This window comes from Stegodyphus dumicola, chromosome 1 (assembly GCF_044657685.1).
Source record: "Stegodyphus dumicola isolate Sdum_Otavi_A_Nest chromosome 1, ASM4465768v1".
Taxonomy (NCBI): domain Eukaryota; kingdom Metazoa; phylum Arthropoda; class Arachnida; order Araneae; family Eresidae; genus Stegodyphus; species Stegodyphus dumicola.
The window spans coordinates 56,671,863-56,695,280 of NC_140768.1; the positions used below are offsets into that span (position 1 = coordinate 56,671,863).

The following is a 23,418-nucleotide window of genomic DNA, read 5'->3' on the forward strand; positions in this document are numbered from 1 at the left end:
CAGTTGGACTATACCATGACGAGAGGGTGATTTTCATTCGCGCAGTTGGAGTACACCCGTATGGGAGTATTTGCTTTAAGACAGGTGCTTTCATGGCGAATATTTTATGGAAATGTTCGTGGAAATAAAAGCAAAATTTTTCGGTTAAAATTATTTATCATTTTCACAGTTCACTGCTTCTTTAGAGGAGCAAAAACAAGAAGTGAAAACAATTATTAACTTTATATTGTAAAATATTAAAAAACTATTACAATAAAAAGTTTTTATTGTTAAATTCGTAAAAAATGAGTTAGTTTTCTGCATGCCCACACTGATTCTTTAAGAAATTGACTTAAATCACTCAAAAATGTAGACTATTTTTACGCATAATCTTGTTACTGTAGTATTATTCACATTATTTTCTTTCTTTACTTGTCAAAATGATTAAGAGACAAAGAATGAACTTCATGAAGATAAACATAGTAATTTAATAAGCAAACAGATATAAAAAAACAGATAAAAAATTTAAAAGGCATAGGAATTTTCCTCTCATAAATTGACATATTCCTGTAATTAGTTATTTTAATCTTTAACATATGACTCATTGTTGTCTATGGTTATCTGCTACAGCTGCATTTGTTTGTATGACCTTCATGGAAGATTTTCTTAGCTCATATTCAGCGAAGTATTTTTCCAGTGTGAGATTTCCGTGAATTTTATTTTTCCGAAGGTAAGCAAAATTAATAAAAGACGGGTGGGACTAAATTTGAATTTTGTAATGAGTAAAACATTACCTAATTATATACCTTGGAATTATTTTGTGATGTAAATAAAATACAGAAAACTGTCAAGATGAAGAATAATATTTTGTTGTTTAGAATAATTGGGAGTTCCTTTTTTAGGAACTTCGTTCAGTTTTAGCAGATTGCATATCATTGATAAAATTGGACATTTTTTTCCATTTACCGTACCATTTGGAAATATAGAAATCAATATAACCACTTCGATGCAAATGTACCCTTTGTAATCACATCTATTAGCAAAGAATATGTAGTATTGATCCATAAATGCAGATATAATATACAAGTTTCATCGGTTGTTGTAATTCAATCCATAAATCTTTTTTTTTTAAATCTTGATGGACAAAGAGTCTTCGTAACATTTTTTCCCCTCTAAACGAATGCAGAATCTGCTTATATTGATCTAGTAATATTTTGCTGAGATTTTGCTGAGCGTGATTTTTGTTAACCGTTTAATATATAGCGATCCACAAGTTCTCATAAATTTTGGCATGGCAAGTTCTGGAATCAGTACGCCATCACTAAACATTAATCTAAAATATTACTATTAATAACCGCTCTATAAGTACACACAAACACTTTCACTATTTTAAAATGTAATTTGTTTAAAACAAATACTTAGAAAATTGCATGGAAAGAATAGTATCATTAAAATGAGCCCTGATGAATGGAAGATAATGAACCCATCATGTAAATATACAACTTTCATTCTCAGCTGAATAAAGAAATCTTACCTGGGCCTTTTCCGTCGTAAGTAAAACCTTTGATGAATAACGTTTTCTCGTCTACCGCATAGACTTCGCCTCTTACGTCATGAAGATGCGTGCTGAACTTGCCAATTCTAGTTCCATAGTAAGGAGCATCAGCAGATGACACTGCAAATGAAAGAATTGTGTGAATAATAATGTCTAAAATCTCTAAATAATCTCAGTCATTTTTTCTAAAGTTATCAGAATATTAATTACACTCTATCACAATTCTTAACAGAAACTATACTCGCACACATACTCACAAACTCTATACTCGCACACATACTCACAAACGGCCGATTAGCTGAGAAAGATGAAAGGTAGTAATTCGATCTGCTCTTGAAAAACTGAGCTGACTGTATGGTACTTTTATGACTTTTCCTAAGATTAATCTACTTACCAACAACTTTACCTTAAAATATTATCAATGAAGGCAACTCTCAGAAGACAGTTCTCGCAGGCCTATATCTGCTGCCGCAACACAAACACGCTAAAGCAAAATGCAGCATTTTATTATACGATAATGGTCTATTATACGATTTTATTATACGATAATTCTGAAATTTCTAAGAGAAATTTCTAAAGGAAGATTAATTTATTATAAAAATTATTTTTCATGTAAGCTTGTTTGGCTCAAGTATGGTTGTAGAGACATTAGGTTATTTCGAAAGCAGGAGAGATGAAAAATGAGCAACGCCTTCGCCGGGACTCGAACCATGCGCCTCTCGAATACGCCTCGAGGGTGCTGAACACTACACCACGAAGACTTTACTAAGAAGGCGGGAGAAATACTTTATATGGTTGAATAAATGTAATGCATAAAACACATAAATGTAATGCATAAAACACATAAATGTAATGCATAAAACACATAAATGTAATGCATAAAACACATATAAGGTATTTTCTCTCTCTTTCTTTGGTGTAACGATAGCACATTCGGCGCGTAATCGGGAGATCCAGGGTTCGAGTACCGGCGAGGGCAGTTGTGGATTTCTTCAGTTCCCTGCTTTAAAAAAAAAAACCCTAATGACTCTACAAGTGGCGCCCGACAATAATTCGTCACCACCAGGACTTGGCGATTGTGTCCCCTAATCTCCAGTCGCCCTTTAAAAGGCGAGTATATAAGGAATTTTCTCTCAAAATAATCAATCAGCAAATAGTAAATCCAGCATGCTTTCATGGTTTCATGGTGTAACGGTAGCAGATATGACGTGTATTCGGTAGGTCCAGGATTCGAGTTCCGGCGAGGGCAGATGCAGATTTCTTCAGTTTTTCTGCATTTAAAAAAAAAAAAAAAAAAAAAAAAAAATCCTAATGACTCTACACACAAAACCCAGTTAATAGAATTAACCCAGTTAAACAGGACACAATACGATTTTTACTTTATTTAAGCATGAAATATTGTTTTGCTATAATCAATGCAAAGAAAGTCGAAAGAGATTTAGTAGCTGAAGATGATGTTTATTTCATAAACTTAATTCAATTTCTTTATTTTAATTATGAAGTATATAAAAATTTCCACTGAAAAAAAAAAAATGATGAAATCTTTTACAAGAAAAATTGTAAAAGGTGTATATCATTTTATTTTTTGTATAAAATTTTTTTAAATTATGATGCTACATTTTCTCACCATAAAAATACACAAAATGCTCAATTAGTTGCTAAAACATTGGAAATACTATATTCATTAACGCAAATACGAGACCCATAAAAATATTAAAACTCATATCATCTGTCACTGGGAAACACTAAAATAAATAATAATTTGAGCTATGCAGTTACGGTTATTTTAATTTGAATTAACAAATACCGTATTTCATTTACTTAATTTTAGAATGTTTATTCATAACCAAAGTTGCTCATTTACATGACAATTCAAACACATGTTTGAAAAAAAAAAAAAAAAAAAAAAAAAAACGAATTAACACTAAGAAATATATATAAAAATAGATTTATTTTTGGAGGAGTATTTGAAGTATTATTATAACAAGAAGTTCTTTGAAGCTAAAAAGATGCTATATTTTGAATCTTTAATTAGAAATTCATATTACAAGATAATTCAAAGCACCATTTAGTCATTATGAAGCTTAATTTTGTTTTTCAGGAAATTTCTATCCTTAAGTTTTTTTTACTTTTAGAGAGAAAAAGAAACAATTTATTGTCAGTTTTTTTAATAAAATCATAAGATACTCTTTTCAATATTCTATTTAATTAAGAACATTACGTTAAAGAACTAATAAAAATAATTAATTAACTACCAAAAGTATATTACGCACAAGAATTTACACAGTTTAATATGAAACTGCTATTAAAATTTCCCTGTTAAATATGCGTTTTGAACACACACACACACACACACACACACAAAAAAAAAAAAAAAAAAAAAAAAAAAAAAAATGAAGAAATAAAAAAATATTGGAGAAACGATGTAGATTGGCAGATAGTAAATTAAATAATGAAGTCGGTATATTTTGAAATGATTATATATTTTCCTTTTATGAGTTATCCACAGCGATAATATTAAAAGAATTAAGTACAGTATTGGAAAATATTTTGAAATTATGAATTCATATGATGTTATTTGTCGTGAGATATTTCAGTCTTAGGTTGCTTTCGACTGTAATATTCTGCACAATATTTTATTTCACAGTATTTTATCAGCAATTTCAACACCGCCTTCTTCCCACCTCAACATTTCGCTATATAACGGCATTTTATTTTCATAATAATTTCTTCACAATGTGTTCCCAAAACTATAACAAACAACTCCAAATATTAGCAAACAAGCTTATTTTAAATAGGTAAAAACATAAATGCAACCATGTTTTAAATTCGCTCTAATGAACTACGAATCTAAATGTACTTGAATTGAAGTGTCAAGTCAAGAATAGAACAATCAGCAAATAGTAATAATAAAAAAAAAACCACGAAACTCAAAAGCAGAACGAAAGATCGAAACAAATACGTTCCGCATGAGAAGTATTCCATTCAGATGACATGGATAATTACAGATTAAGAAAGCTTAAATCGATGTTTTTTGATTTATTAATAGTCTAAAAGACATAATTCAAGTTCAAACTTCTGAAACTTCATTTGCAAATAATTATGCACTCGCTTTTCTTTTTTTTTAAAAAAAAATCCCTTTTACTCCAAAAACAATAGTGCTTTTTTTTATTTATTTTTCCCCGTCTTTCAAATTATATTATTTTTCAAAGAATGTGATGATGATGTTTATAATCTAAGACGTTCTTCTTTTATCTGACTGATTTATTTTAAGGCAAAATTCAGTAGGTGTATCTTCAGACTATTACTGATTCTTGAAACAAAAGGCTGAACATTTTGGTTGCTGGTAAGTCCACTTCCGGAATGCTAAAATTTTATGGCAAATAACAATTTCCTTTTAAGTAGGAATTGAAACACGTTAATACTTCTCCAGAGCTTATATTATTTACTTATTGATTTGAAAAGTTTTAATTCTTTTGCAAATGAGAATTTCTAACATAAAGAAGTAATTAGAATTATGTCATTTGAACATAGCCAGTTCTTGCAAACGCATATTCTTTTAATTAAAAATTGTTTCAAAATTATTCAAAAACAAACAATTCCTGTTATTAGGTTAATAAAATTATGGAACAAAACAAACAACGTAAAGTAATCAAATGTCACATTTATAAGTAGCAAGTCTAAATAACAGAGTCAAGTTGAAATAGCAAATGCATTACAAAATGCCATTAAAAATATCAAGTTTTAAAATGTCATAATAGATTTAAAAAGGTCAGCTTGAATAACATATGTTATAAATTTTTAATTAAAAAATCTGTGATGGATATTATACCACATAAGTATATCATAAATTTCACTCAAATTTGGCCGCATATATTATCAGATAAGCACCCGCAGACATTTACTTCAAAATTATGCATTGATCCATAGATCTGGCATAATCATGTTTAAAACTAAATACTCGATTACTGGTAAGTAATCAGTTAACGAAAGTTTATAGTAAGATATATTTTAAGACTTTTAGAAAAAAGGAATAGTAGTTCCTATTCATGCAGTCTAATTATGATTATGCGGCAGCATCACAGGGCATGAAAAATACCTCAGTATAATCATTACTTATCATATCACAGATTAATTAAAAATAAAATTTCTTCTGTCTTTAAATAACGGTACCGGACGACTAGAAAGCACAAAACATGTTATTAAACAGCAAGCATTATACAATAAGACATCTGCATTTTGTTTATATTAAAATATTTCATTAAATTAAAATACACTTTGCGCTAAAGACAATTTATTTTTCTTTAATAAATTTTAAAATCGTACACTAATGCTAATAAGAATTTACTTCGAAATTAATATGAATTATTAACAACACGAATTCATTTAATTCGAGTTACTCGTCGCACGATTTCAATTAAATTTAATTCGTTCAATAAATCGATTTTAATCGAAGTTTCATTAAAGAAATTCCAAACCATTGGAAAGTTATTCTTCTTGATTAGTTTCCTAATTTTATGCAGAGAAACATTGCATTTTCCTCACTATTTATGAGGTTTTCGAGAACTTCTAGTATCTGAAGCCTTAGGTCTGTAATATCTAGGTCCACCGGTAATGGTTTCTTAGCATGAGTCATATATTGGCTGTTTAGTTTAAAAATATAAATTTGGTATATGACAAACTTTTGTGGTACATGTATTAAAAAAGCAAATATTAGCATCAGAATATATATATGCAAATTAGAATCATTATGATTTTTCTGTACATTACAACCACGAATTAATTACACCCTTACTTATCGTAGTTATTCGATAATATATTTAAACCATTTTCATATGCAATATTTATATCGTATATGAATACTGTCTTTACTATAACATAAAAATCGCTCTCTGTTATAACAGATGGGCCAGCGGGCTAGCGGTAAAGACACGGAACACTGGTAGTTTGGTGCAAAGTTCGAATCCCGCGAACGGGCTGGCTGCATGGGCTTTTCGTGGTTTTCCCTCCATGTGCAACGTGTATACGAGACAGTTTCCCTTAGAAAGTCCTCCACGAAGGCATCTTCCCCTTCAGGCAGCCCTCGTGTGTTTTGCCATAATTGAATAATCCAATCCAATCCTGTTGTTATAAGAGACTCTCTATATTTTAACACAGATTTTAAGAAATAAAAATTTATGCATTTTGTCTTGCAGTAATTCTGAACAGAAGAGAATTTTAATTTTTTTTCCTTCCTTCACGAATTTTCTTGAAATAACAGTACCATTAACCGTGGTCTCAAGGATATTTATTATCAGTGATACACTGTTACATACGTTACTGATTACACTGTTTCAGGCATACTAACGTCCAATATAGTGAATGCAAACCTAAATTAAAATCGCCGAGCTACATATGGCTGTAATAATTAGCGGTAGTTTTGCAGCTTGTAAATGCGGTAATTATCTGTGTGGTTTATTGAGTATTTAAACTAGGTAATTATTCTACTATATAGTAAGTTAATTAAACTCCTTCTTCTCATTCTGCAATTTCATTTATCAAAATACCCATGTATACCCCGTTTAGATCCTACCAAATTTTAGAATAAAAATATAGACGGGGAAGGAACCCCCCTATTTTGTTTGTTTAGAGTAAATACCGTACATATGCAAATTTGCTTCCAAAAATTGTCATTTAAGGTAAATTTTTCAAAAAGTATAATGTGTAAATATGGTCCATAAAATAAACAGAATTAAAACTAACTACATTTTAATAAAAGTAAGTTTAATAAAATGTGATTTAGGTTTGAGAAGAAATTAAATAAAATATTAAAATAACATTCATGAACCGAGGAGTGGAAATGTTATAGACTATGTAGGAAATTAAACATGTTTTTTATTTCGATGAATGCTCTCAATATGCCATTTCAATCAAACAGCAAGTGTGTGATTTAGTTTGTGATTTTTATAGTCCACAAGACGCTTCTATTTTCAGAAACGGATAGCGAGAAAGCTCACAGCGAGGTCACTGACTGGCTTCCGTTACCTGGCGACCTTCAAAAGCGCAAAATACCGCCTGACCGTACTTCCTGAAGGTCGGGCAGAGCCCCTAGGGTTAAAAAAAAGACTCCCTAAAGATAGCCAATTTCATCAAGGCAATGTTTAATTGTAATTAGCATCCCTCTTCAGCAACATAAAATAGGTAACATATATACCATTACTTGGAAAAAAACATAAAAAGATTCAAACGCATTCTATAGCGTTTATGCAAATTCAAATAATAATTTGTTTGTTATATTTTTGCTGAAAAACCATTTATGGGTTTTTAACAATAAATATAACATTAAAAAATGATAATAAACATTATTATAAAATTAAACTAAAACGGCGTAAAAGCGTTTACTCTAAATTTAGCAAAAAATTTATATCAAAGTAAAAAAAAAGGGGGGGGGAGAAAAAGAAAGGAAACTGAAGTTATTATTGTTTCACAAGAAATAAGAATTCTGCTTTTTTCATTTTCTTGAATGTTTTGTTAAGAGATTTCTTTATAAACATATACATTTCTGCTAAGAATTTCTTTCTATTACTCTAAATCAGAGTTTCTTCCCATGGGGGTCGCGTGACCTGCAGTAGAAGGTCGCCAAAATTTTAGTAGTTTTCATATTCCTTTAACTTATCATATTATAATAATTTTACGATTACTAAATATTTTTACACAATGTATCTAAAAATAGATAAAGATCAGTCAAATAAAAAAAAAACGAAAACGTTTCGACGCATTTTTTTTTATAACATAAACGTTCATTTTAATTGCTTTACACGTGACGCTGTCATTTCGTGTGTTACTTGTTTAAAATTTTCACATTTTTCTGTCTTAAAATTAGAAATTAAAGTTAATGAGATAAAACTGCAACAGTATATTACAGTACAAGTGAAAAAATTGACAGTTTAACTCACGCGTGTGTTCGATTTGCGCAATGCTTATGGGGTCCCACAAAATTTTCGTAAATATTATGGGGTCCTAGGGTCACGAAAAAAATCGCGAAAAAAGTCGCAGGGTCGCGACTGAAAAAAGTTTAAGAAGCCCTGCTCTAAATTATCAATTTTGTGCAAAATTTAAAAAATAATAGGTAATATTTACTCTGAGAAAGAATCTTGTTTCTAAATCTGTTGATAAATCTGAGCTATTTCACTGAATATGAAAACACAGAAATTACGCCCACCAGCAGCCGAGCGGTAAAGTCGCTGATCACTGGTAATTCGGTCCGGGATTCGAATCTCGGCGAATGGGCTGTTTACATGGGCTTTTTCGTGTTTTTCGCCATGTGTAATGAGCCAGTTTCTCTTATAAGGTCTTCCACGAAGGCATCTCTTCCCTTAGGCTGATGGCCGTGAGTGCTTTGCCTTAATCAAATAAACCAAACCAGGCATAGAAATTACTGTATGAATTACACTGTAAGTTCTGCTCACATTTTTACGTTAACATTTCCATAAAATACTGATTTAGCAAAAAACATGTAGTAAAAGTGCATATTATTTTCCAGCTCCAAAGTCTTTTGTATGGAGCTAATAGATGTTGATTGCACTTTCAGTGATTCTCAATAAATCCTTCACTATTACTAATATAGTCTTCTGCTTGGTTAACTCATGGAGCAAGGGATACTTTCATCACGGTTAAATCAAGTTTTTACATTCTTTTTTATAAGTAACAGCTAATACGGAGCTGGATCTACAATTTTATGATAACAGATCATATATAAGGTAACAGTTTTAACCATATATAGGATAATAATTTGGGAAGTGATCTTTTTTCAAATTGGTATTTTGAACCTGAGATTACCTTTCAGGAGTTGAAGCCAAATCCATATCTAGAGTCGGTTTATTAGACTTTTTCAAAACAGAAAAATGTAATGTTCCTGCACAAGATAAAATCTCCTTGAGTTATCTGGCCCACCAGCGGCCGAGCGGTAAAGTAGCTGAACACTGGTAGTTCGGTCCGAGGTTCGAATCCTGCAAACGGGCTGGCTGCATGGGTGTTTTCGTGGTTTTCTCCATGTGTAACGTGTATACGAGCAAGTTTTCCTTAGAAAGTCCTCAACGAAGGCATCCCTCCCCTTAGGCAGATAGCCCTAGTGTGCTTTGCCATAATTAAATACACTAACACCTTGAGTTATCTATAAGTATTTATAAATACTACAACGATGAAAGACTCTCTTCTTAAATTAAAAAAGGAATTGTTGATAACAGACACAAGATTGAAAAATAAAATCTATGTGCATACAATTTAATGCACAAAAACGCCATGAAAATAAAATTCTTATCACACCTTAATAATACTGAAAGAATGTGATCGTTTTAAAAAGTATCAGTTTAGAATAATTTAGTATGAAGCTTATTTAAGTATGAACTACTTATTTGTATTACTCTCTCGTTTGAGTTTTGGAAATCTTCGAGTTTGTCATCGGTCGCGATCTTGTTAATGTAAAGTTTCTGAAAATCTAACAATTTTCTCTACTATCAAACTGCGAAATTTTTCCTTTTATTCGTCGCGTTAAAATTACTACTCTAGCCTTAGTTAATAAAACAACTTTATCCTTTTTCTATAGTTACTAAGTTCTATAATGAAAAGAATTCCAGAAAGGACACTAACGTAACCGTCAATCAAAAGAACTAATTAGCAAGTGGCGAATAGAATTCAGAAAATAGCTGATATTGGAACTAAAAGAGGATAAGATTTTATATTGAAAACGAACCTATAAATTAGTTTCAGCTACGTTGTATGTACGCAAAGGTATTTAAACTGCATAAAACATACAGAAAGAACATATTATAAAAACAATTCAGTTTCCAATTATTCTTAAAAATTATAAAATCATATCCAAGGATTAAAGCGAAGAGTTTGGAAAATAGATTCGGGTTCAGAGTCATGAGCTGCATGAAGAGAATTTACCATTCACCTTTATGACTTTTCCAGGATAAGCAGGCGAACTCATAAATTTTGCTTTTTATTATGCTTAGTACGAAATAAATTTTATGAGACATTTAAACGTGAATGATTGCATTTAGAAAAATGAAGTATGACATCGTAGCACTTTTCAAGAGAAAATTTTAGAAATCATTATAGCTGAAGTTAAAAGCCGCGCTAGACGAAAGCATAAGTGCAAGATTTTTGAATTAATCTGTCTTCTAACTCGATGATAAATTCATAATTTTTTTAATAAAAAGTGATAATTTTTCTCCAATATTTCTTAGTCAGCAATATAATGAATGCCTCGAAGGCATCCGATGAAATTTTTTTAGTCAAAAATGTTTCCAAACAACATGAAATCATCGAGAATTAAGATCTCAAAAGTAAAGCTGTTCTAAATGAAAGCAGACTTTTCCTAATTAATCGAGATTCATAAAAACATTGTTCATTGCATATCATAGATTTCATCGAATTCTTTTTCATCCGTAGAAGCATATCAGGACTCAAAATTCGCTTGAAAAAACCTTTAATTATATTTTAACGTTTTATGGAACAAAAGATAACCACAATGTAATTTTTATCCATGTAAAGATTTTGCGAAAAATTTACATATTTACTATATTACTAAATCGCAAACTTCATATAATAAATCTAGTACAATAAATGATCCCCAATATACAGAAATTCGCAGTGATAATATTTGCTTCGTTAAACTTGCGCAAATAACTTAGTTTGAATTTCAAAAACAACCAAATTGTAACAGGAAGCACAGAAAACTGCATCCTCTAAGAAGGAAATTTCAGCATGTATTATCTGAGAACAACATCAGAGGAAAATTCGGTAATTTTAGTAAATCAGTGTGACAAATCTTCTTGTAATCGTTAGTTTCAAGTATCTGAAGCGTAGAAATGAAAACATGAATTTTTGATTGATTGATTTCAAATTGAATGGAATTTATTCCTAAAGCGCTAACTCTTACAAGAAAAAGGAGTTTAATCATCCAAAATTTAATGACCCGAATGATGTAAAAGCTGACTTAAATAACTTTTCTTTTATTTTAAAATAACTAAATGCTGAAACATTGGGTAAAAAGAACGATTTAAGGGCATTTCCTTTGTTTTTAGAAGTTCTGGTTTCATTCTTTTTTTCTTTTTTTTTCTTTTTTTTTTTTTTTTTTTTAATTATGAATCTCTTTTAGGATGGTAATGTTTCACATGATTGATTTCATTCGAAGATAATTAATTTTTATCAAACTCTTTGTAAATTTAAATTAAATAGTATATAATTAACAAATTTGTTTCAATAATTAATGGCAGATACGTGGCCCGTTTAATAAAAAAATAGTAAAGCTCAGTTTTCCTCATGTGGAGATATTTTTAGGGGTTTACATTTTAGTCTATCGAAATTAGTAATGACATTTACTACATTGATCAGGTTCTGCAATTTTATTTTAAATATGTGTAAAATCATTACATAACTGATTTTTATGAGAATTAATTAAACTAAATATTGCATCTTCAGACTATAAAAATGGATTGTATCATTTTATGTTCTAAAAAATAACAATTCAAAAAGGTATTTAATTAGTTTAATTCGTAATATTGGTTATTTAAATTTTATTTTACTTGCATAAAGCCATATTTTAATCAAGATTTTTTTTTTTTTTTTTTTTTTTTACAAATAAGAACACCAAAAAGTTATTGTTTATCCTCAATGATTAATTAAATTGCAAATTTATGGTTTTCTTCTCTTTGTATTTCACTTCGTGTAGTTACGTAGAACAGTTTTAATGTGTTCTTAATATTACATAACAAGGCAATAATTTCATCATAAACTTTTTCAGGCATAATATATCTAGAATTTTCAGTAGAAATATTATTTGCCTATTATTTTGATATTATTTGCCTCTATTTCATTATAAATAATCCATATATCTATTAGATTATAATAGTGCTGTAGAGACATTAGGTTATTTTAATCAGCAGATGTGAAAAATGTGCAATGCCCTCGCCGGAATTCGAACTTGGACCTCTTAAATATGCGCCGAGTGTACTACCGTTATACCACGAAAACATGTTGGAAGGAGGGAGAAAATAAAATGTGAAAAGCAAATCTCATTTACAAATATGGAATTTACTATCATTAAGATACAATAATATTCCGAGCAAGTATTAATTAACAGCGTTATTGAAAATATAACGCTGATAATTAATACTGTAGAATTTTTTTAAATGATTCCATAATATTAACTGAACCCTCAGCCCTCATTCTTGCCATTCTGTTCACTAGGAATTTGAGAATTTGTTTTTTCAGTTTAACATACTTCATTCCTTCTGTGTAAATTTAGAAGTTCATGCCCTTTTATTTTGTAAATACGCAAAATTATTTGGTTATATATATTAGCAAAATCATTTTAAAATCATTAATTGGTTTTTCTACCGATTTAATTCTTTTAATAGCTTTCTTTTGAACAGAGATAAAACAAAAAGATTATGACGGGCATAACACGTAAAAATACATAACGCAATAGCAAATAAATTAATTTGCGAATTCAGAAAATTAAGAAAACAAGCAGAAAGAAAATTTCATAAGTTCAAATATATAATGACATTTCAAACTAGCACACTTAAAAAAAATTTAAATAAAAGGCCTAAGAATGCAAAATAAATGTTTGAAATTATTAATATCGTATGAAAGCGGAAGGAAGCAAATTAATATAAAATTTTAATTATTTAATAGATACTTGTAAAATAGAAAAATATTTTTCTGACAAGTAAACTTTCCTTTCAATATGCAAACTTTCTCTCTATTTTCAGGAAAGTTCTATTGACTGAACTTGGCTTGAAGCACAGACAAATAAAATATGATTGCAAAGTTTTAAAATACGTGTCATACAAACTAAGTGTCATTTCAAAATATTAAACATCATACAAAATATAATACAAACAAAAATATGCATCATGCAAACTAAGATAAATACAAAATATACATCATACACGTTAAGATACAAACAAAAATATGCATCGTACAATCTAAGATAAAAATAAAAATATACATCATACAAACTAAGATAAAAACAAAAATATGCATCATGCAAACTAAGATAAAACCAGAAATATGCATCACACAAACTAAATATCATTTCAAAATCCATGCTGTCAGCTTTTTCTAAACGTAAAGTTACACTAATCTGAACCAATATTTTTAGGATCAGCTTACTATAAAGGCCTTCACAATGCTGCTATTGAAATAATAAATCATTCAGTTCTAATGATTTAAAAAAGTACGACAACGCACGAAATAAAAAAAGTTTAATGACATATGTATGAGTGGAAGTTCTTAAAATGATAAATTTTGCAATACGAAAGCAAACAGAAATATTTTGCAATCACTGGACGAATTAAACATTTATTCTAATCATTGTTTCTTATTATCTACGCCTCTTAATTCTTTTTTCTAATAAAACCACTCATAAAAGTATTGATGGGCATTCAAATGAATTACAAACTCACATCAGAGATACCTGAAAAAATGATGCAGATGGCGTGTGAAAGAGAGCTGAGAAGTAAATCTTGGCACATAAAATAGCTACTAATAAAATTATTGAGTATTCATGTGAAATAAATTCGGATAAATTTAGTCTAAATGAATTCTGAACATAGATAAAAATGAAAATTTATGATGTACTTATGAATTCTAAAAGCGAACTCCTTTTCTGCTTAAGAAAAATTATATATCATAAAGCAGGCAGGAGTAAGAACATTCTGATAAGATAATCAATATTTACTATAGCAAAAAATCTTTAAATTGCTTCTTTAACAATTATGAATTACTATTCGGCGATTACGATATAATTACAATTATGAATTACTATTCAGCGATTACGATAAAATAGTTTAATTACGATATAATTAAACTATTTTGCTTCCCCAAAATAGTTTAATTATATACTACATAGAGAATCTTAGTAGTTTTAATTCCAGTTATAATTTTGATGAAGTTTAGGAAGTTATATTAGTTTTGATGAAGTTTTCAGAAAACAAAACAGTAGATTTGGGAATCAGGTGGTTGTATAAATAACCTTGACCTTTAAAAAAAACTGCTGATTTTTTTCCTACCATTAAACAAGGATATTGATGAAGGTCGAATAGTTCAACAATCTAGTGCCAGTGGATATACTCAGAGATATTTAAGTTTATATTTTTCCTGGCCATCTGCTGACAAAAATTAGGTCTTGAAGCAAATCCAGTCAATAAATGATTCTTCCATACGTCAACCAAACACGTTTGGGGCTTGTCTAACCTCACAGAGGAATTTCACGTTTTTTCACGTTGTACTGCATCCGTTTGATCCAGATAGCGAAATATCTTCAAGACACGTTTATTTTGTCTTCGAGGCATTTCCTTTTTGTTTACATTAAGAAATGGCAAAAGAAGAGTAGATATTTGATGACAGGTGCTAATTTCAAAATCAAAACAATTAGAAAAAAGCTATAAGAATTTTGTTGACCTGTTTGGTTAAGGGAAGTAACTTTATCGCAGAAATAGGTTCACGGCGTAATAATGAAATATGCCTGGGATACTTTAATCACACAGAAAGTACAAAAATACAGCAGGGTATTATTGCTGCTAAATAGGGTCAGTGCCTATAATAATACACTATTATTCCGAATTCGATCTTAAATATTTAATTTTATACGATAATGATAACCAAATAATGACAAGCGGCTTGGTTAACAAAATTTATAATTATTGACCATGGATTTCCAAATGGGTGAATATTTTCATACTTTTAACTATCTCTACAAAATTTTCAGGACTTGTTGAAATAACAACAGTATCATTGATTGAGTTTGATGAACTTGTTCCTCGCTTGAATGTCCACAGTATCTCTAATCCATATTTTGTCACACAGTCATTAATCCGCATTAAGCCTTAGGACACAAATATATACTAAAATTCTAACCGGCATTTTGAATATCTTGACTTAAGCTTATATTTGCTCTCTTCCCGCCTTCAAAATTATTTAAACTTAATACCACAAGGATCTTGACGTAACCGGTAAATATTAATCCAAGACATAAATTTTTCGAAAACAAAATCGGTGAATAGTCATAACAGTATGAGCCAGGAGAGTGGGCATATGCACATGACTATCCATGTTGAGACCTAACAAACTAACGGAGAAAGGCAAAGACCCCTCTAATTAAAATTTAGCATATAAAGCCCCCAAAACAAAAAGGCATATCGGCCAGAAAGAAATAAGATTAAAAAATATCTTTTATTAAAAAAAAAAAAAAATATGCGTCGGAATGTCCAAAAATGCCTAATCTGACTTCGGGCAAACAATAAAATTTACCATCATGAAAATACGTAGTATCATGGTATAAAAACAGAATAAAATTTACAGTCATAAATGAGTATAGCATTGACAAAATTCTAAGATGCCGTATTTCGTAAAATATTGTTTATACAGTAAAATAAATTTAGTAGTAAATGTAGTAATGCTGAGGTATTACTACACATTGCATGTAATACCTCAGCATTATACATATATATTATAATGTATGAAAAACATGTATTCTATAGATGCCTAGCGTCTTTGGACAGAGTTTGCAATATTCGAATTATTTTAACATCATATATACATTCCCTACACATTTCATGTAATACTCAGGCATTTTACAGAATTACAAATGCTATTTAGCCAAGTATCAAAGAATCACGAAAAGAATTTTATTGCAAAGATGGAAAGTAATACTAGATAGCATTAAGGCCTTTTTTAACATGATAAATCATTTTACCTTTGTTTTCCACTAACATCTCATTCATAAAGATTCAAGAGGTTCGAATCCCGCGAACGGGCTGGCTGCATGGGTGTTTTCGGGGTTTTCCCCATGTGTAACGTGTATACGAGCCAGTTTTCCTTAAAAAGTCCTCCACGAAGGCATCCCTCCCGTAAGGTAGATAGCCCTCGAGTGCTTTGCCGTAACCTAATAAACCAAACCAAACCAAACCATAGAGATTCAGCAGCTAATAGTGCCGCGGTTCCTTTTTCTAATCATCTTGTCCCTTTCCTAACTTCTAGAATCGACTTTCACATCAACATAACGTGCTTTCTTACCGGTCACGCTTCCATTTTTCGTATAGCATACTATGGGCTAAACCAGGGATGGGTAAACATTTTTCAGTCGCAGGCCAAATATCGAAAGAAAAAAATTGAGGGTCCAGATAAGTTTTTCTAAAATTTTAAAAACTACATACAAGTATTACATGTTAAATTTGTTAATGAGATGAATGAAATTGTGATTTCATTTTTAAAAGTTCCTTATATTGAGGTTCGAAGTGAGATATACTGATTCTAAGGAACGAGGCCAATGCTCATTGTCAGTCTACTTCTGAAATAATTCTTTCTAAGGTTTTTTAATTGAAAACACTTGTTCACATATATAACATAAAGCAAACATAGCACTGATTTTCTGGGCGTGAGATATTAAATTTCAATTAATTTAAGCTGCAAATATGACCTCACTGTTTCACAATTTACGTTGAGAGCCATGGTAAAAATATCCAGTTCAGTTTGAATGTCACTGAAATCTGCGTTAGAACTCAAAATGCAGTTTTTTTCAAGCCATCTTCATAATTCTTAAGCTTCTCTTCACTTACCGAGGGTACTGAATTTAACCTCGGGAAATGAGATAAGTCGTTCTTAGCTAGATGCCCAGCAAACAGATTAAATTTTATTAAGTTTTCTAAGTTAAGATTATGAGGTCTCATTCACCTATATTAGATTCCCATATGTCTGCTCGAGAAAGAGATAACGCTTTTTGGCGTCAATCTACAGCTATAAGTAACAATGAACTTCCACTTTTAACACTTTACCGATTGAAAGCTGTTCTGTGCTTGCAATTTCCGTCGATTTATGTTTTGTAGAACAAAAATAGAGAAAGTAAAAATATCATCAGTCCCTTGAAAAAATATTTAAACAAAGTAGGAAAGGAGATGGATACATAATACGAGTATATACTTCTTTTAATGTGCCTCAGACCGGCAAATTAAAATTCTTTCGGCGGGCCGGAGTTTGCCCATCCCTGGGCTAGACTATCTACTGAATGAATTCAGAGTAGTATATTTTGTCACTTTTGAACAAAGACTGAAATGCAAATTGCGAATTTTTCATCTGAGGCTAGCTCCTAAAGTCCGGTGTTTTGTCACATGACTTAGCATCATTTAGCGGGAGTATTATACACCTTAATAGTTTATCTTTTTGTAATGCAGCAACCGGTTGACTTCGCATTTTAGATCAAGTCATGAGACTACGAACTTTTCTTTTATGTAAGCGCGTACAATACAGACTACTGTGGAAATCTGTATACATCATATCACTCTGTTCAGTGACTTGGAACAGAAACATTTAGTTATTTATTTTCTACCTCATTACACATATTTCCGCGCATTTCTTTAATTTTAGAATCAGACCTGGAAATTCCTTAATGCGATGTCTTAAGTAGCATATGTGGCAAACAATCATACCCACTTCTGAACTATCCTACACGGGACTTATTTATTGCCATACTCATTTATTGCCAGGCGCCTTTAGAGGCACAATCTTTCAGAGTAGAAGTCGAGTAGAAGCCTCGGTAATCTCGGCAAATAGCAGTAGTTGAAGTTGGAGTCTTTTAGGATTGCGTAGATTGCCTACCGTTTCATACTCTGATGCCCAGTTTTTGATATTCTATACTATCGCCCAGGCATTTTATACAATGTGTGCTTATCATACATTGCCAGTAACATATATAATGATATCTTTTGTTTTAAAAAAAATCACTAATCTTTGCATACCATTACAGCATTTTGAAATTGTAAGTTTAATTTTCCTACATTGACATCGTACATTCACTTTAAAGGAACGGTCGGCATATCGGGAAAACTTTCTATGTCATGTTACAGCTTGAGTTAAATAAAAATCCGATCACAGAAAATGTTACACATTTTCTTTTCCCATTATTATTTAACTTTCCTTTGTAGGTTTCTTCATTATTCCCTTCTGCTTGCCATTTTTCTTTAAATTCTTTACTAACCAAACTTCTAATAATCATGTTTATAATCGGAAAAACAATAACGATGTCTTTTTAAAATACTTAGAGATTTTGCTAATGATTCAACAATTTCATTACCATGGATGTTACAGTGAACAAACAATTTTACATCAGACATACTTATATTGCCTGAAATACTATATATTCAACTTTTAAGATGCTAAATATTGCAAAATACATCGATTATCCCTAAAAATTTAATAACGATATTGTTTTATAATATTTCCAGTTTAGTAATTTTACAAGTGATATCTTCCTTTGTTGCTGCTAAATCGACTTGACAGATTAAGGAAGTACGTTTTTGTAGCTACTTTATTGTGCAATACAGCTTATCTCAAACATTTTCAAGTGGGGACCTCTTTTATAAATTAGAATGTTCTTCAGACTACCTTATTCTTGCCCCCTTCGAAAACAAATTTTTAGAATATGTTGTAGATTCATTAGGTTTGACGAAGCAGGAAACGCAAAAATATATTCTGTGCCTTCTAACAGATTAAAACTCCAAATCTCCCAATTGTCTAGAAATGCACGCAATTTAATTGTACATAAGCCGGAATATATAAACATTGTTAAATCATCTCTACTTGTAAAAGTAAATCGCTGAATCATAAAATAAATCAAGAGCATAACTATTAATGTTCTATTTCACATTAGCTTCTGTTAAAATACAAAAGAAACGTAAGCAAAAGCAAACAGCAAAGTGTACTGCATAATGAGATAGAAACAAAGGATATGGCTAGAAAAAAAAACATAGATTAAATATTCAGAATAATTCATTTGTAATTATGTAATGAAATTTTAGAGAACATATTTCTGTATTTTCTGTACAAATCAGTTCATTAATGAAACATATGTATAAAGATAGAAGCGAGCTTTTCCTAACGTGGACAAGCTTTGGAAAAAAATTAGATGTTTTACTTTTTCATGGCTTAGTAACAGTCGTACGGGACCATCTATTAACTTAACGGTAAAGAAATGCAAAACAAATTTAAGAAATATAGTAAAATTATAAATGTAATTGAATTTGGCTATTAATTTAATTTGATTAGTTTGGTTAATTATTCAGCCTTGGTAAGTGTAACTGTAGTTTTTGGCAATTCGAAGTCATGAACCAGAATTAATTCAGGCTATCCAAAGAAAAATATATGTACATTTTTTACAACTGATACTTCATTTAGTGGTTCGTCATTTCAGACTTCACTCCTTTGAGCTAATGGATAAAGGCGGCGGATTAAGATTTGACTAAGAAAATTTATCCGAAAATTCCAATGGAAATTAGAGAGTTAAAATGCAAAGAAAGTTCAGCAGAGAATTTCAAACAGTTCTAATTATGTGATTTACGATCATGCAACTTAAAGATAAATTTGAAGTATAGAATTGCTCAAAACATCCACAAGATCTCAGACATCGATGAACCCATAAAAAGCCCATTTCAGGACCTTCGAACTGATGAAAACATATCGCCAGAATTTACGAAAATCAGCGACGCTAGCGAATCGAGCAGTTCTGTAAGTGGTACTTGACAAGATGTACAGAGAATACGCTATTCCCAAGAAAAATGTTCGAAGTGATGATGCTAATTTTTTAACCAGGCATTTAGGAAAAGAATTACTCATTTTTGTTAATTAATTTTTAAACCTATATTAATTAATACTGAATATTCAAAGTGGATATACCTTTTATCGTGGGCATATGTAGTTTTTAGATTTCCCATAGCTTTTGTAGAACTAGCAGTTCTGAAAAGCTTCAATAAATCTACAAACTTTGTTTCGTTTAATAGTTAATAAAGTTTAATACAAGATGAAAAATTAACTACATAGTTTTAAAATTTACAAGTAAAGTCAACTTTGAAGTCCAAATCTTTCTTTCGTTTTTATATAAAATCCTTATTCTTTAATAAAGAAACTAATTACAACAGGAGCTTGTTGACCTATTTGCCTCTTTTTTATGTGTACTTTAAAGATCTGATTTAATTCATTTTTATTCATTTATCACGACGAGGAAGTCGAACCCAACTGAACTAGCAAATTATTATCACGCAACGAAATTTAAGTAGTGAATGTGATTTCCTACTTCCTCATCGTATTTTTCTGACAAAATGTTTCAAACTATGATCTACATTTTAGGCCTCAAAATAAGAATTATTAATACTAGGGCTTCAAATTATTCCCAAAAGCAAGAATAATTACTAATCTTTCTATACTTTTCAAGATGCTGAAGACAGATATTAAATACATTTCATCCTTTTCTTGTATATATAGATGTGTGCCTGTATTAAAATATACGAAATCATGTAATTTAAAGGAAAATTACAAAAGCTTTTGATTAAGTGTCAGAATATTGAAATTTCATCAAATTTAATTAGTTAATATAATTTTAATATATTTTAGTTGATTAGCTCAATAACGCACGAAAATAATCAATAAACAGCGTGTTCATATAAAAATGAGTGGAAAAACATTAAAATTACGAGCATTACACAGTTTTAGATGTTATGGAGGGTCGCGGAAATGTGTTTGCATTATAAAATCATCTTGCTTCAAAACTTTGAAATACATTGAAGTGATTTAAGTATTAAAATGGGGCTAAGAATACAAGTTTTTGTGGATGTAAATGAAATTCCGCCGCTAGAAGATTGACATTTCAGTTTGGCTGTGCTGAAACCCCAGGCATATGGTCAATAACTTTAGAACACTTTCAAAGAGAATAATTTCTTACCAAAACACACTAGTTTTGCGGAATAACCAAAAAATCTCGCTGATGAAAACAGTGTAATCTGCAAAGCCTATAGTAACGACCAATGCGTCAACAGACTTGAAGATAATCGAATGGAATTTCAGAATTTATTGTGTTACAGGGGAAATTCAAGTTTCAACATTTGAGCCATTTTGATGAATTTAAGAGTTTGAGTAAGTTGTTTTTAGAATCCGCCTTATTTTTTTATAACTCCGTTTTACACAGATATTCACCTACACATCAGGCAACTTAACGCACTACAGGGGATATTTTATAGCATTATAGGAAGTAGCATGTTATGCAGAGCTCACATGAAAATGAATATTTTTATAGAAAACAAATAGAACTAAATCTCAAAAATTAATCGAGCAGTAAAATACTATGAATAAATAATTAAATGAGTACAATTTATAAACAGTACCAATAAATATATACAAATATAAACAATTTATATTTTGGATTAGGATAATAACTATTTAACTTTACCCGTTTAGAACGCATTCCGTTTCGAATCAGATAAAATTCTTGATGAACAATTTTTGTGCTTGTTACTATATACAAAATATCTTGAGCTTGACTCATTTCGATTTAAACAACTCTAAAAGCAAGGTTTTTATTGAAAACATAAAGAGGAAAAGAAATATTTTAATTATGCAAACGATAAGTTCCAATATTTTACATCGATTATTAATATAACTTTCATTATCCAAATATTTTCCAGTTCTCTCTGCGTGTATCTTGTCTTTTTTTTTGCGAGATAAGTAGTTCGTAAGTAAAATGAAACACTTAAAATAAGCCTAACCAGAAGTTTGTCAAAAAATACACTTTTCTCTCTCCATTTTTGAAAAATAAATAAATAAATAAATAAAATCTTTTGTTTGTGAACTTTTTTCTGTGTAGCCCTGCTTCCGTTCTCTAGGTTTAGCTTGTCCAGTGCAGCTACTCTGCTCTGATTTGTAAAGGTCACGAAATAGTATAAGTAACGCGCAGCGAGGCACACAAATTCACAGTGTGGCAGATCAAGACAAAAGCGGGCAAAGGTTGCGTTTCCCAAGCACACATTTCTCATGCGTGAACAAATGAACTTTTCTCCGCTGTCTATGTTGCCAAAGTAGAGCAACAAATTCTCATGTAAAAATGTCCTGCCAATGCTTTTATTCAAGTGTAAATTGCGTCTGGTTATCACTGTTTGACCTTTTCAAATGCTGTTTTCAATTACATTTAAATAACTATGAGGCTATTTGAAAAACAATTTAGAATGCATATTTTACTGAAAACTACTTCCAAAGAAAGGCAAATTCCATTGTAAATCGCATAGAAAAATAAGCCCTTTTGCTATACATGCACATAACATATATTCTCTCAAATATTATATAGGAATGAAATATTGAACTTATATTATAGATTATGGATTCCCATTTCGACATGCGGTCCACCAGTGGCCGAGCGGAAGTCGGTGAAAGCTAATTGCTCATCCGGGGTTGGAATCTCGGCGAATGGGTTGGCTGCATAGACGTTATCGTGGTTTGCCCTATACGAGCCAGTTCCATGGAGGTAGGAAAGGGAGGAGGGGCCATTCCCCGCTAGAAGTGAAGCACTGCTTTGAAGCTTGGGTCACCAGACGGGGTGTTTTTTGTTTACATTCAGAAGCTCGCTTGACAAAATTCTGATAGTATTTCGACACACGACAGTTCCATAGAAATCGAAAAAGGGACACTCTCGCATGAAAGAAACATTCATAGTGTGATGGATAATAGCAATTTGTATAGTTTACTGACATTTACGCAAAAATCACATCTTGGTTATTTTTCGATAACTAACAACAGCGATTTTGATTATGAATTTGTTTTATAAAATTCTAAGCTGTTGCACTACAAAAATATAGATTTTAAGAAAATTGCTAAAAGAGATCTGCCAAAATTTATTTTCTAGAAGATTTGAAAAGTTTGAAACTTGATGGCTAAATGTAAATATAAAATTATGTATGTTAAAATATTTGTAATTAGGCACATAGGTCAGATTAAGTTTTTATTAAATAGAGTAACGCATGCAAGGGCTATCTGCCTAAAGAGAGAGATGCCATCGTGGGGGAATTTTGAAGAAA

General features: G+C 30.6%; 1 protein-coding gene across 1 annotated transcript in view; it reads right to left on the reverse strand.

The window, feature by feature from the left end:
• LOC118188926 (uncharacterized) overlaps positions 1-23,418 on the reverse strand; it is a 100,219-nt gene that overhangs the window by 60,572 nt on the left and 16,229 nt on the right. Inside the window, exon 2 of the mRNA XM_035359453.2 lies at positions 1,514-1,654. Coding sequence (XP_035215344.2) covers positions 1,514-1,654 — 141 coding nt within the window. The remainder of the gene's footprint in view (positions 1-1,513; positions 1,655-23,418) is intronic.